The sequence below is a fragment of the Lissotriton vulgaris genome, chromosome 9 (genome assembly GCF_964263255.1).
Source record: "Lissotriton vulgaris chromosome 9, aLisVul1.2, whole genome shotgun sequence".
Lineage (NCBI taxonomy): Eukaryota > Metazoa > Chordata > Amphibia > Caudata > Salamandridae > Lissotriton > Lissotriton vulgaris.
The window spans coordinates 975,396,864-975,411,101 of record NC_141697.1 but is presented as its reverse complement, the minus strand read 5'-3'; the positions used below and the strand labels follow the sequence as shown (position 1 = coordinate 975,411,101).

At 48.0% G+C, this 14,238-nt stretch overlaps 1 protein-coding gene across 3 annotated transcripts in view; it reads left to right on the top strand.

The window, feature by feature from the left end:
- LOC147692640 (uncharacterized) overlaps positions 1–14,238 on the top strand; it is a 234,514-nt gene that overhangs the window by 79,761 nt on the left and 140,515 nt on the right. For 2 of the 3 annotated variants that reach the window (XM_086938820.1, XM_086938821.1), the window contains exon 3: positions 3,599–3,733. The exons of the other annotated variant lie outside the window; for it this stretch is intronic. In XM_086938820.1, coding sequence (XP_086794946.1) covers positions 3,599–3,733 — 135 coding nt within the window. The remainder of the gene's footprint in view (positions 1–3,598; positions 3,734–14,238) is intronic. 3 annotated transcript variants of the gene reach the window in all.

The window sequence follows — 14,238 nt, the reverse complement described above, 5'->3', positions numbered from 1 at the left end:
TGAACCCCTGAATCACCCCTCATTCAAGCTGGACCCCTTCTCTGACGCCCATGAAGCTGGGTCCCATGGCGGGCTCCTGGTTTCTGTTCCACGGTGCCGGGACATACTTTAAAAACCCTGCCCAGTGGTGCGTCCGCAGCCTCGCCCCTTGTTTCTCTGCCTAGCACACTCCCGCAGGGACCATTGCTGCAAAACACTGCTACTGACCGCTGCCAGCTCCTAATGTGCGTCATTTTCATTTACATTTATTTAATCTAACAGCCTCCACCAGAGCCCTCAATGACTCACCCATCAAATGGCTTCATTTGAATGTTTCTCGTCTGTATCGGTCAGTTGCCTTATACATCAACGTGTCCGTATGTGTTGCAGAAGGCACAGCTATTTAATAGCCCCACCCGCACGGGTGAGTGAGTATGTGTACTCGGAGAGTAGAGAACAGCTATGGTAAGAGTCAAGATTTCTGCTCTGGATGACAGGAAAGGTGGCTGTCTGTCAATGTGTGTGTGTGTGGGGGGGGGGGTTCTGTCTGTGTGTGTGTGTGTGGGGGGGTTCTGTCTGTGTGTGGGTCTGTGTGTGGGGGGGTTCTATCTGTGTGCGTGTGTGGGGGGGTTCTGTCTGTGTGTGTGTGGGGGGGGTTCTGTCTGTGTGTGTGTGTGGGGGGGTTCTGTCTGTGTGTGTGGGGTTCTGTCTGTGTGTGGGGTTCTGTCTGTGTGTGTGGGGTTCTGTGTGTGTGTGTGGCTCTGTGTGTGTGTGGGTGCATATGGCTCTGTGTGTTGCTCTGTGTGTGTGTGTGTGTGTGTGTGGGTGCAAATGCAATAGGTCTCACATTTGCGAGAGATTAAGCTATTGGCATTGTAAATGACAATGCCATTTATTTATCTGTTTCAAAACCAACACATAAATAACAAGCATTTGCAATGCAATAGGTCTCGCATTAGGAAAGTTTGAGCTATTGGTATTGTAAATGACAATTTTTTTTATTTAAGTTTTTGTTTTTGAAAATAGCGAAATTAATAGCTTTGCATTTACAATGCCAATAGTTATAACTTTCGCAAATGTGACACCTATAGCATTTGTAATGCAATATGTGTTGTATTTACGTGACTTACATGTATTGATATTACAAATAATGGCTTTTAATTTGTTTAAATACTTAAATAAAAGTTATTTTAAGAGGGTGAGAGGGTGAGGGTGGCTGAGTGAGGGTGAGAGGGTTGTGAGGGTGAGAGGGTGAGAGGGTTGTGAGGAAGAGGGTGTGTGAGGGTGTAAGTGGGTGAGAGGGTGTGTGAGGGTAAAAGGGTTGTGGGGTGAGGGTGAGGGGGTGTGAGGATGAGGAGGTGTGTGGGGGGTATGGGGGTGTGAGCGTGAGGGTGTAGGAGCGTGAGGGGGTATGAGCTTGAGGGGGGTGAGTGTGAGGGGGGTGAGCATGAGGGGGGTGAGCGTGAGGGGGGTGAGCGTGAGGGGGGTGAGCGTGAGGGGGGTTAGCGTGAGGGGGGTGAGCGTGAGGGGGTGAGCGTTAGGGGGGTGAGCGTGAGGGGGTGAGCGTGAGGGGGGGTGAGCGTGAGGGGGGTGAGCGTGAGGGGGGGTGAGCGTGAGGGGGGGTGTGAGCGTGAGGGGGGGTGTGAGCGTGAGGGTGGGTGTGAGCGTGAGGGTGGGTGTGAGCGTGAGGGTTTGTGTGAGCGTGAGGGTGAGGGTGGGTGAGGGTGTGTGTGAGGGTGAGACTCGCGTAAATGCAACACTTTTTACATATCTTTACTGGTGCAAAACGCATTGGTACCAGCATGATGCACAGAAGATGGACGGGGTTGGTTGTAATTGGTGTGCAGAGGAGTTAGAGGGGGCTTCGAGACAACATGTTCTTTCCACTAATTCGGTGCATTTAAAAAGCCACCTCTTTAAATAGCAGCAACCAAAATAAAAAATAAAATCTCCAAGTCGCACATGTATTATAGCTACAGCGTGACTTATGGCATTAGTAAAGCTGTTGCCAAGGGAGTCAGGCTACTAGCAGCCAACAAGCGCGTGTTTTTCACTTTCTGACTAAGAACAGAAATTTTGGGAGAAAAAGTAATCACGTTTACAACTTGAACAGGATAACGAAACAGGCTGATTAAGACAAAGCATTTCCGAGGGCGGGACAGGGCTGCGGGCGGCAGGCGCCATTGTTGTGTGCACATGTGATGTTGATGTAAAATTTAAACTAGCCCTTTCTTTTACATATTTCATAATACTATCATTTTTGTACAAGTGTGCTAAAATGTCAAAAAAACACCAAACATTAGTGAGACACAAACTGGCGCATAACTTAATTGCATAATATGGCCTTCCATGGCGAATAATTTAGTGAATATTGCCACATACCTCGAGCTGTTGCAGGATTCTAGTTTGTACACCATGTTACAAAAGCATTGGGGATGACCATGTGGGCACCTACCATATTGTTTTCATGTGAAAAGCTAACGCTACCTGAAATTGAGAACAGACCGGTTATGAGATAAGATGTAGCACCTGACCCAGCGTGGAACAGTAAAAGAACTCGACTGCACCTAAACGTGAACAACTCAATCGAAAAAAAAAACAAGGCGGAAGAAACGCGAGACGCCAGCGGCCAGTCGCGTGCACATCTCCTGTTGTTGTAGTGATTGGGAGAGTGCCGCCGCGCTGCCCGCGGCGACCCGGAAGCTCGTGGCCGGCCGGCCAATCCGTGGCTTGCCGGCGCATGGAGCGCCCTGCCGGTCCTGGGTAGCCCGGGTCCCCAGGAGGGGGCCGGAGAGAAGGAGCAGTGTGGCGCCTGTTGCGGGGCTCCTCTGACCTGAGGGAGCCCCGATTGAGAAGAGGAGACGCGCCCTGAGGAGACCCGCCGGAAGAGTGCAGTCGGTGAGTGGGGCCCAGGGCTAATGTAAAGTCAGTGCGTGCCTGTGTGTATGCCTGTGGGGGAGGGGAGGGGGCGGGAGTGTGTGCGCGTGTGTGCATGTGTGTGCGCATGCGTGACTGTGTGTGATTGAGAGAATGCAAGGCAGGGGATAGTGTGCCGTGTGCCTGTATGTGTGCCGTGTGCCTGCGTGTGCATGCGCGCGCCTGTGTGTGTGTGTGTGCGTGCGTGCGTGCGTGCATGCAGAGGGGTGGGGGCTGCCTGTGTCTGTGTGTGAGCAAGGGCTTCGCTCCGCGCAGGCGCAGCTCAGACGCGCGCTCCCGAGGTGAAATCTGACAATGGGAAAGCGCGCGTCTGATTGCTGTCCACTTTCCTAAATACGGGCAGCATAAGTTGTCGAGCTGACAGCATTCATGCTTCGCATGAATGCCACATCAGCTCGACCTAAAAATGTTGTCATTTACAATGCCAATAGCTCTAACTTTTGCAAAGGCGAAACCGTTGCATTGTAAATGCTTGTTTGATATTCCTCACAAAGTCCAGCACTAAAACATTTGCAGATTGAAAGGAAGTCCTTGGAATAAGAGCTTGTCTTCATTAATACTAATACTTGCTTTTCAGTGTTTTTCTAGGTTTTACTCTGTGAAACAAGAGCTGCCACTTGTTTTCCTGAATTTTCCAGCATTTGGTGATGATTTCTTGAATTCATGTTTTTTTCTCACACAGAATATTATTCCTTCACCTAAAGCTGAACAAGATTCAATAGAGGTGGCTATAGAGTCATTTACCAACTTCAGTACCAGTGGTGAAGGTGCAACAACAAGACAATATTCAGAAAAAACGTCTGGCAAAGTTCTAAAGGTGAATCATTCCTTAATTCTTCAAGACACGCTTATATTTTATATTTACATTCTATGACAGGTCTTTGGTCATTATTGGATAATTGCTTTGCAGGTGGTAACACAGATCTCCTTAAGTGCCATATTCTCAGCCACAAAATTATCTGTATTATACGCTGTCTTGAAGTGTGGTGGGGAGGATTGCATGCAAATAATTTGTTGTTATGATGATCTGAATTGCCGCGTCTAATGGGCGAATTATGTTAAATGTCTCCTTTTCTGTGCTACAACAAAATGTAATAAAAAGTGTCATAGCAAAAAAAGATGCAAAGTGAAGTCTGATTACACCAACCCTGGAATTGGATTATGTATGTAAGTGCCCCTTTTTGACTTTCACCCCTACTTTTTGCCTGGTATCTGATGCAATTTTGACTGAAGTGCACTGGGTTCCTGCTAACCAGGTCTCCAGTGCCAGTGTTCTTTCCCTAAAACGAGATTGTTCCCCAATTGGCAAGACCGTTAGCACCTCTGTAAGTCCCTAGTAAATGGTACCTTTGGTACCTAGGGCATGGGTACTAAAGAGAGTCCCTAAAGACTGCAGCAAATATTGTGCCACCCTAAAGGACCCACCACCAAACTCATGCAGACTGCCATTGCAGGCTGCACCAAATGGTGCAAACAAATGTGAAAACAGGGCATGGCACACACACTGTGTGCCTTGCCCACAGGCACTGCATGCAATATATGTAAGTCACTCCTACAGAAGGCCTTACAGCCCTAAGGCAGGGTGCAGTATATTGCATGTGAGAACATATCTGCATGAGCAGACACACCCCTGTGCTGTCTAGTTAATTTACTAGATAGTACAAACTGCCAAACTGGTTTCCCAGGCCAAACCTGCAGCCTCTTTTCGACCGGACGGATCCCCATTGACTAACATTGGGTACCTGACGCCTTAACACAGCTATTCACCCAGATGCTCCAGAGGTGACCTGTTGGTGTGGCCTTGGACCTTGCCCAATACTCACCTTAAATCCAGGACATTGGTCCCATAAGTCGCTGTGAATTGTCCAAATGCAGTACATGTTTTTCCCCCATAGATAACTTAGGGCATCTGAGGCTGAAACACACCTCTGCACCCAGACGCCCCAAAGCCTCCCAAGGGAACCTGTTGGTGTGGGCTTAAACCTTGCACCATACTCACCTTAGGTCAAGGAGATTGGTCCCGTAAGTCGCTGTGAACTGCCTGAATGCAGTACGTGTTTCCCCCCCACATAGGGTTACATTGGGCACCAGACGCTGAAAAACATCTCTGTACACGGCCTACCCAGTGCTACCCAAGGTGACCAGTTGGTGCTGCTTTGGACCTTGTCCCTTACTTACCTTAAGTTCAGAAGATTGGCCCCCTAAGTCACTGTGAAGCTCCTGTATGCAGTGTATTTTTTACCTCCATAGGATAACATTGCCGCCTCTGAAAATTGCCCTGTCAACTTTTGAAACCTAAAAGTATTTCTATTTTGAACCTTACTTACCTGATTTTGATGATCTTGGTGCTAAAACTTATATAAAGGTAAGAGTTAGTTTTGTAAATTGGTGTGGATCGCCTTATTGAGTCGTGTACAACATTTATTGACTGGGTGTGTATTGCAGATGTCTAACACTCCTCTTTGATAAGCTTAAGACTTCTCGACCACAGTAGCCCCTACAAGAGCACCTTGGAATTGCTAGATAAAGCCCCTGTCCACTTATGTTGAATCACCTGGACTCTTTGCACAGTATATCTCTTTTTGGTATACTATTTAAAGAGTCAGCTTCCTACAGTGGGCGAGCAGTTTAGGCTTATCAGAGGATTGTGTTAAGCATTTGTTTTGCACACAGGGTCAATAAATGACACACACACTCAAGAAGAAACTCGAGACCAATTTAGAAAAATATCATGTCTTTATATATATATATTTTTTAACACCAAGATCTTTGTCATTGTGTAGGTACTTTTCGCGTTATCAATTTTTATAATTAAGCAAACATGTCACACAACTAAAGTCGGGGATCTTTGGGTACGGGGAAAGATGTTCACATTTGCGCAACTCCCATCACAATATGAGATGGCATCAACAGAGCAGTTCCGTTACTACCTAATAAAACACGCTTTTGAGGCAGCAATTCCCCCCCTGCACTAACCTGCCTGAGGCCTCACCACTAGACTACTCACAGAATAAATGAACAAGAAAGCAATCTCCATGACGTATCAAAACAAGCATTTACAATGCAATGGTCTCGGCATTATTAAAGGTAGAGCTATTGGCATTGCTCATGACATCTTTTTTTATCATAAATAAATAGCATTGTCATTTACATTGCCAATAGCTTAATCGTTAAATAAATGGCATTGTCATTTACAATGCCAATAGCTTAATTGCTCGTATATGCATGAGCTATTGCATTTGCACCCACACAGAGCCACACACACACACATAGAGCCACCCACACAGTCATTCACATAGAGCCATCCACACACACAGAGCCACCTACACAGAGCCACCCTCACACACACAGAGCCACCCACACATAGAGCCACCTACAAAAAAAGCTATCCACACAGAGCCACACACACGCACAGAGACACACACACACACACAGAGCCACACACACACACAGAGCCACACACACACAGACATGCTGCACACCACTCCTGATGCTGTGTCACACATGCCAACCTAGGTTATTCTGCAGGGATGCATGTATGCCCCAGTGCAACGGAGTCCTCGACCTAAAAAGGGGGCACACACGAGAATTCATTATTCCAGCCAGTTTAATGAGGTTAGGTCCCACCGCACTCTGCAGAAAAATCACTGAGACGCGTTTCGGCTGTGAACAGCCTTTATCAATCAGCGAGTCATCAGATTAAACACTGCTTTTAAAACCACCCTGATCATGAAAATAAAAACCGTACTAACATGGATTTCACCGAATGAAAATAATGAACAGGAGGTGTAAAAATGTATATACACTTTGCAATTGTGCGCATAAACATTTTGCCCTGCATGTATATTGTAATACTGATTTTGAGCCTCAGCGACCTTTCAATGAAATACCGTTGCCTAACGTGTAGCGCAATTGCAATAAACTCAATCCTGCCAATACTACAGTCCAAATGATCTAGATATATACAAACTGAAGATTTGTCATTACAGTCTGTTTGTGTGGCGTGTTCCACCAAAATTTGAAAAGTATTGAACATATATTTGCGCTCTTTCAAATGAATGTTTCTGTTGCGTGAAACGCAAGTTGCAAGTTACACAAACACTTCTTAGTACCTATGCATTTAAGCGCTATGCGGGAATAACTGTGAGTAACATAATGTTGCCACATTGTTGCCAATAGGATGCAAAGTTCTCAGAGAACACCAAATGCTGATCACAGCACAGCAAAGGAACAAACAGTAATATGTGGCATATAGTCTAACAGGAAGGGAGCTATTGAAGTCTTATGCCGGGCATGGAGGCAGTCACCAACAGTATCGAAGCCGACCATGAGCACACGAGGGAGTGAGCAACACGAAGTGTGGTGGTGAAGCAGATAGAGAGCAGCACACGAGGGAGAGAGCTACATGAAGTGATGTGGGGGAGAAGCAGACAGAGAGCAGCACACGAGGGAGAGAGCAACATGAAGTGTGGTGGTGGAGGAGAAGCAGATAGAGAGCAGCACACGAGGGAGAGAGCAATATGGAATGCAGGTGTATGGAGAGAGCCACATAAGAAAGACCTGCACAAGAGGGAGAGAGCAACACAGAGCGCAAGCGCCGAGGGTGGGGGGGGGGGGGGGTTGTTTGGATGAGGAAAGCAGCTCACAACCGAGGGAGCTAGAAAGCACATGGACACCCATGGAGCACTGAAAGAAAAAGAAAAAAAAGTAGTTGTCCTACTGTGAGCAGTGGAAGGATACAAGAAATCAAATCAAGAGGATGAGGAAGAGACTGTGGTCATGGGGAGGTAGAAGCAGAAGAATGAGAATGCAAGCCATGATCAAGGAAGAAGCGAGCAACTGAGAGTGACAATAAAGCCAACCAAGGAAAGAACACAATAGGTCTTTTGCAACCAGGTAGGTGCGCTGTGTGGACGGCGATACCTAAAAAGAGAGTCCTTTAAGTACACAGTGAAAAGATACACGCCATCCAATCACAACACTGGAAGACCAGAATGCTCCTGGCCCAGGCACACACATGTATAGAGAGGAAAACCATGGATCAAGAGCAACAACTCAGACAGGCCCAAGGTCCACTCTAAGTATATATTTTGCGTTGGAAATAATAGGTATGCCTACAGTCAGCTCGAGCCAAAACTCTCTGTAGCAGAGACCTAAAGACAGATAAACAACAAACGGCTCCAACACATATTAACATTAAAGTATCAAAATGAAAACACAAAGGCTTCTCAATGGTACTGCGCTTGTAAATAGCGCTCTGTGTAGATCTGCCCCACGAGGCCTCCCTACCAGGCAGGCATGAGACTTACGAGAAATGAAAAACGGACCTTCTAGTCCCCTGTGGCCCTCGGGATTGAGCTGCACAATGTACCTGGTGTGTTTTGTAGAAACTGCAGGGCCAAAACGGAGACGTTCCTCGGCAGTGCGGGGGTCCGGCTGTGGAGAGGCGCCGCAGGGCAGGGCGTCCAGGCGGGACCTTGAGGGGCTCTGCCGGGGTCTGTGTCGTCGGCGATCCTTCGTGGCAGGCCAGGGAGCCCCGAGGCAGCAATGCGGCACCGAGCGGCCCTGTACGCTTCAAGGGTACAGGGCGGCTCTGTAGTGCGGCGCGGCCTCAGGGGGAAACAATGCCAGGTCACGAGGGCGGTGTGCGAGCCGTACCTTCCAGGCTCTCTGGGGGGATTAGGGACAGGGCGCCGGTGTACGCTTCAGGCGTACGTTCGCGGCGTACCGGGCACAGTGAAATTCCTCACGCTTCTAGCGTACGGGGCGTACCTAGACACAGTGCAATTGTTCACGCTTCTAGCGTATGCGGCGTACGAGGCGTACCTTCAAAGTTTGTGCAGGGACTCGAGGCGTACTGGGGTAGTAGGCGATGCCGGTCGAGTCGCACCAGTAGAGCGGGTACTTCGGGGGAGAGGTGCTGTGCAGGGCGGCTGGTACGCTCCAAGCGTACGAGTCGCACTTGGTCCTGCGAGGTGGCAGATCTCCGGTGGCGGCCGAGTTAGGGTCTCAGGGCGGCCCCAGAAGTGGGGGTCCAGCGGCGGGTCAGCGAAGCAGGCTCTGTGGTTTCAGTGAAGGCAGCAGGAGAGCCCAATGGTCCCTGAAGAGGCGACCTCACAGGGGACGGGTTGGTGCAGGCTAGACGGCGGGAAAAATGGCGGACTCGAGCTTCCGATATTTTTCGGATTTGGGGGCGTGGTTTTGCTGTCCTGAGTGACGGGCTACGTCACGAGCTAAAGAACAGCAAAAATGACGCCCCCAAATCCGAAAAAGACGGAGCCTATTTGGAGTGAAGTCTCTCTCCTCCAATGGCTGGCCTCCATTTAGGAAGCCAGCCAATGGAGAAAGAGCAAAAAGAGGGAGGGATAAATGCAGCACTCTAAGAATCATTAAATCTCTGACTTCCGGTTTCTGCCTTACGGCAGAACCGATAGTCCTCGACCTAAAAATTATTTAAGGTTTCAGACAGCTATCCTTGCTTCTGGATCTTCCTAGTCAGGAGACTGACGCTCTTCACACAGAGTAGTACTTTTTCTCCTTATTGTACATAGCCTTAAGGAAAACAGAAACCAGCATGGTCTTGCATCAGACGCATATCTCTCTCGCCTGACGGACACACTCTCCTTGCAAAACCCAGGTGAAGTACAACTGCTGGGTGGATCAGGCCACCACTAAGTTATCAGGCTCCTTATTGATTTTTCTATCATTTCTCTACAAGGGAGTATCATTTATAAGTAGTAGAGTATGGGGAAAGTGAGAAAGTTTAATTGTTCTAGTTTTCTGATTAGGATTTATCAATGATAAGACTATAGGAAATATGTGTTACCATGTAGTTTTCTTTTTGTTTACTCTATATGCCATACATATTTGAAGAGTTGCTTGAACGCTCTCCCACTGACAGCATATTCCATCTTTTTGACTTTACCAATTCTGGGGGAAGGCAAAGAGAACAGCTAGTACCAGCATTCAATTTTTTGTGTATGGGGCTCAGGTCTGATGATGCTCGAGGACACCTTTGGTCCACTTCCACTCGGGCCAGGATTGACTGGTGTAGAGGGGCCTTGAGGTGTCGCTTTTTTCATAGCCGAGCCCCTCTCGGTCAAAGGGGGGGGGGGGGGCTGCACAAAGAGGCTGCAGGCCACGTCGCTACCCCTCCTAGCAAAGCCAAGATGGGCTTCTTCTCTGGAGGACCACACTGAAACCGTTGGCCCACTTTAATTTGGGCTTGGAGCAACAAGTGCAGTGGTGCAGACCAGTGTTGGGGTTGGTTTGGAGTCCTTACAGTTCTTTCTTTGATATCTGCAGGGAAGCAACTCCGCTGTTCCACTGGAGTTCTAGAATCTTGGCAGAAGCACTGGTAGACCTTCCAGGCTTTTGGAAGCACAGCAGGTTACAGGTTGAGTCAACTTTGGAGCAATTGTCGGGAACAGCGCACAGGTTGGTAGGGTTTGAGAGAAGTCCGTTGCTTATCCACAGTTCTTGCTTTTTGCGGCTCTTTGGTCCTCCTTATTTTAGTTCTGCAGGATCTGATTTCCTGGTGCCAGGGGCACCCCTAAATACTAGATTAAGGGGTGTTACCGGTGTGTAGGGTAGTAGCCAATGGGCTACAGACTCCTGGGATCACTGCGCCCCCTATGTGACTATTTCCTGTGGCAAGTGGGCATAACCCTGACCCAGAGTTGCTATGTTTGCCATCACAACAATGGCAGACATCTGATTTTCGCTTTCACTTCATGTAGCCCGCCTTCGGGGTGTAACTAGCCTGAAGGTGAGCACTCCTCTCTGACTACTTATTTTCCCGCTTGTCCAGGTCCAAAATAGACAGGGTGGGGGTAGGCATCCTCTCCTGTGAGGGGAGCCAGATTTGGATACCAAAGGTGGTGGGCTCTTTAAAGCCCCCTGCTTGGAATTCTAATTTGCAGGTTGTCTTGTGGGCGGCGGTGAAAACACCCTCTGCCAGAACAGGCTTTGTTCCTAACCTCCTGACAGCAAAGGCTCTCACCCCTGGGGGTCAGAAACTCATCAATGGTGGGAAGCTGGCTAGACATGTCCGTCAGTACACTAGTAGTTGGTAGGATTTCAGGGGGTACCTCTAGGTGCCCTCTGGGTGTATTCATTATTAAATCCATCACTGTGGGTTTATTAATATGAGATGTTAGACACCAAACATCCCTGGTTTCAGTGAAGCCATCATGTAGCTGGGGCACTCATTTTTACTAGCGTCCAGCACATGTCTTTAAACATGGCTTCCATGGTCACATGTACTGGCAGTAATTGGACTGGTCAGTACAGGAGCATATCTGCTTGTGCAGTTATGCCCACACATGTAGCATATTGTACCCTGCCTTAGGGCTGTAAGGCCTGCTGTAGGGGTGACTTTCTTGTACGACATTTAGTGTCTGCAGGTATGGCACCAATGGCTGTGTCCAAATAAGTGATATAATGCACACCATTATGCTTAATTTGTTCAAAGTTGCTCTCACATGCAGACTGGGCTGGTTCCCTGCCCCAAATGCACACATACATACATACATAAATACATTTGTCAGTTCTGGAGCGCAGTTGCGCCCCAGTTCCAGTCGCACAGCGTCATCCATAAGTAGTCACAGAGACTCTATTTTCATTATGTAATCCATTTTGACAATTTTATTCTATTTTGTCCAAAATCTTTACATTACTTTCTCCATTCAGATGTAAGGATTTATGTAAATCAGCATGGTAATAGAAGGGTGTGGTCACGTTTGTGAGTTTAAAAGGGAAGTGTCACGTGGCACATGGGAGTTAAGCACTTTCACAAGGGAGGAGCGGAAAGCGGCTGAAGCTGTTTCACTGTTACATGGAGGATGAATATTTTGCAGGTACACATGAAAGCTTAGTTTGTTTTGTTCTTTTGAGCTAGTTTTGAGTCCGGTGTCGGAATTGATTTGAACCACACACCGTGTAATCACATAGGATGATTTATTTACACAGGGCTGTGTGCCATATTGTGTTTCCACTTTTGTCTACACCAAGACACGCGGCCTGCAATAGCAGTCTGAATGAGTGTGGTGATGGGGCCTTAGGGTGGCACAATGCGTGTTGCAGCCCTTAGGGATCTTCTTTAGTATTCGAGGCCGTAGGTACTAGAAGTACCATTTAAGGAGAAAAAGTACTACTCTGTGTGAAAAGCATCAGCCTCCTGACTAGGAAGATCCAGAAGCAAGGATAGGTGTCTGACACCTTTAATAATTGTTTGATACGTCATGGAGATTGCTTTCTTGTCCATATATTCTGTGAGTAGTCTATCTTCTAGTGGTGAGGCCTCAGGTAGGTTACTGCAGGGGGGGGATTGCTGGGTTCATGAAGGCCAAGGCGGGTTCTTGCCTGCATGCAGCACGGCTTAAACCTTCGACGGTTAACCCACGTACTTCATGAGACTACAGGAGTAGATCAAGACATTGCGTTTATATCAATTGACCTAGATATGGCCTTTGAAACTATCAATTGGAGTTATCGCATGGCAGTTATACGAGGAATGGGTTTAGGCCCAGTCTTTTGGGACTGGGTGCGACTACTATATACGATTCCCATGGCCCCTATCAGGGTGGCATGGGAGGTCTTGGAGGCCTGGTCTGTCGAGAGGGGCACCCGAAAGGGTTGTCCCCTTTCGCTAGTCCTATTTGCACTGGCGGGGGAGCCTGTGACAATTTTGCTGCGCAGGAAGCTGGTGCCCTGGGAAATACGGGTGGGAGAGCAGAATCACATCCTCTCCATATATGGAGATGATGCGTTGATTTATATACAATCACCTGCAGAAGCGTTGTTCCAACTGATGCGACATATAGCGGACTTTGTTCTGATATTCACGCAACAAGTCAATGTTAGGAAGATTGTGTTGTTACCACTAGGGAGACAGGAATGGTTGCCCTGATCTTGGGCTCCTATGGGAGGTGGAGAGCTCTTGTAATTTGGGGTTGTTGGTCATGCACATGACAGCAGTGCATGGGTGCCTGAATGTGGATTGAGTATTAGGGGCCTGACCAGTTCGATTGAATGCTGGAGGACATTACCCCTGTCGGTTATGGAATGAGCGGCTATCGCTAAGATGATCTTTCTTCCGAGATGTCCATACCTGGTCTAGAAATCGCTGTTTCCCCTTGGAGCAGACTTTTTTCAAAAACAGTTTGCTGATCTCTCTGATGGGTGGGACAGTGCAGCCGGGTACGGTCTTGAAAAGAGACCCGGAAGGGAGGGATGGTTTGGCATTCGCAGACATGCAACTCTTTTATTTTGCAGCACGCCTGCAGCATGCAGCCCAATGGCTGATGTAAACTGATCATTGGGAAAAGATACTGCTACGGGGCATGCTTGGGGACGATACACTAGTGTGCCTACTGATGAGAGGAGGCCGCTCCAGCGTGCCTGTTCCCTACTTGATACAACTCACAGCACAGATATGGGGGACTCTAGTAAAGAAGGTCCTGCATAGGGCCCCCTTCATCTGGGAGGTGCAGCTCTGGGACCTTGAGCCCTTTCGATCCATAGAGCAGGGTATGTCTATGGACAGATGGAGGAAGGGTGGTGCCACCAAACAGGTGACCTATATCCAGGAGAAGTTTTCCTCATTTTCCAGAAAGTTCAGGACGCATTTAATGTGGAGGTAGGGACACTTCCTCTACTATGCCGTCTTAGCAGTCATTTTAAAATTAATCTTGGCTTGTCAGACGATAAGGCCATCAGAAGTCATCTGGCAAATATGAAATAGGACTATGTGTTTCTCAACATGCCACTCCCTCTTGAAAGGCTATAGGGCTGTAGAAGAATCAGTCAATTATTCCAGAATTTGTATTATTCCCAAATGTGTGTGTCGCACAGCTACACCGAGGGTGTTCCCAGCACCAGGCGAGAGTAGGGAGAGAAAGAAAGAGGGAAAACATAAAGAGCTTGATTAAAACAACCAGGTCTTTAAATCCTTACAGAAAGCGAGAAGAGAGGTCTCATCTCTCAAGGAGGCTTGCAGGGAATTCCATAAAGTTGACCCAAAACAGGAGAAAGACCGGCCTCTCATACGGGCCAGTCAGATTTTAGGAACCACAAACCGGATCTGTTGAGCAGAACGCAAGGGGCAAGATGGGTGGTACAGCTGGACCAGATCCTTCAAGTATGTAGGGGCCGATCCTGCCTTGATTTTAAACATATAACACTGAACTTTGAACTTCACCCGATTCGACACAGTCAACCAGTGTGAGACTCGTAGAATCCCTGAGACTGAGGCAGACTTGTGTAGGCGATTAAGAAGCCTTGCTGCTGCATTTTGCACTAACTGCAGCCTCTGAATGGTTA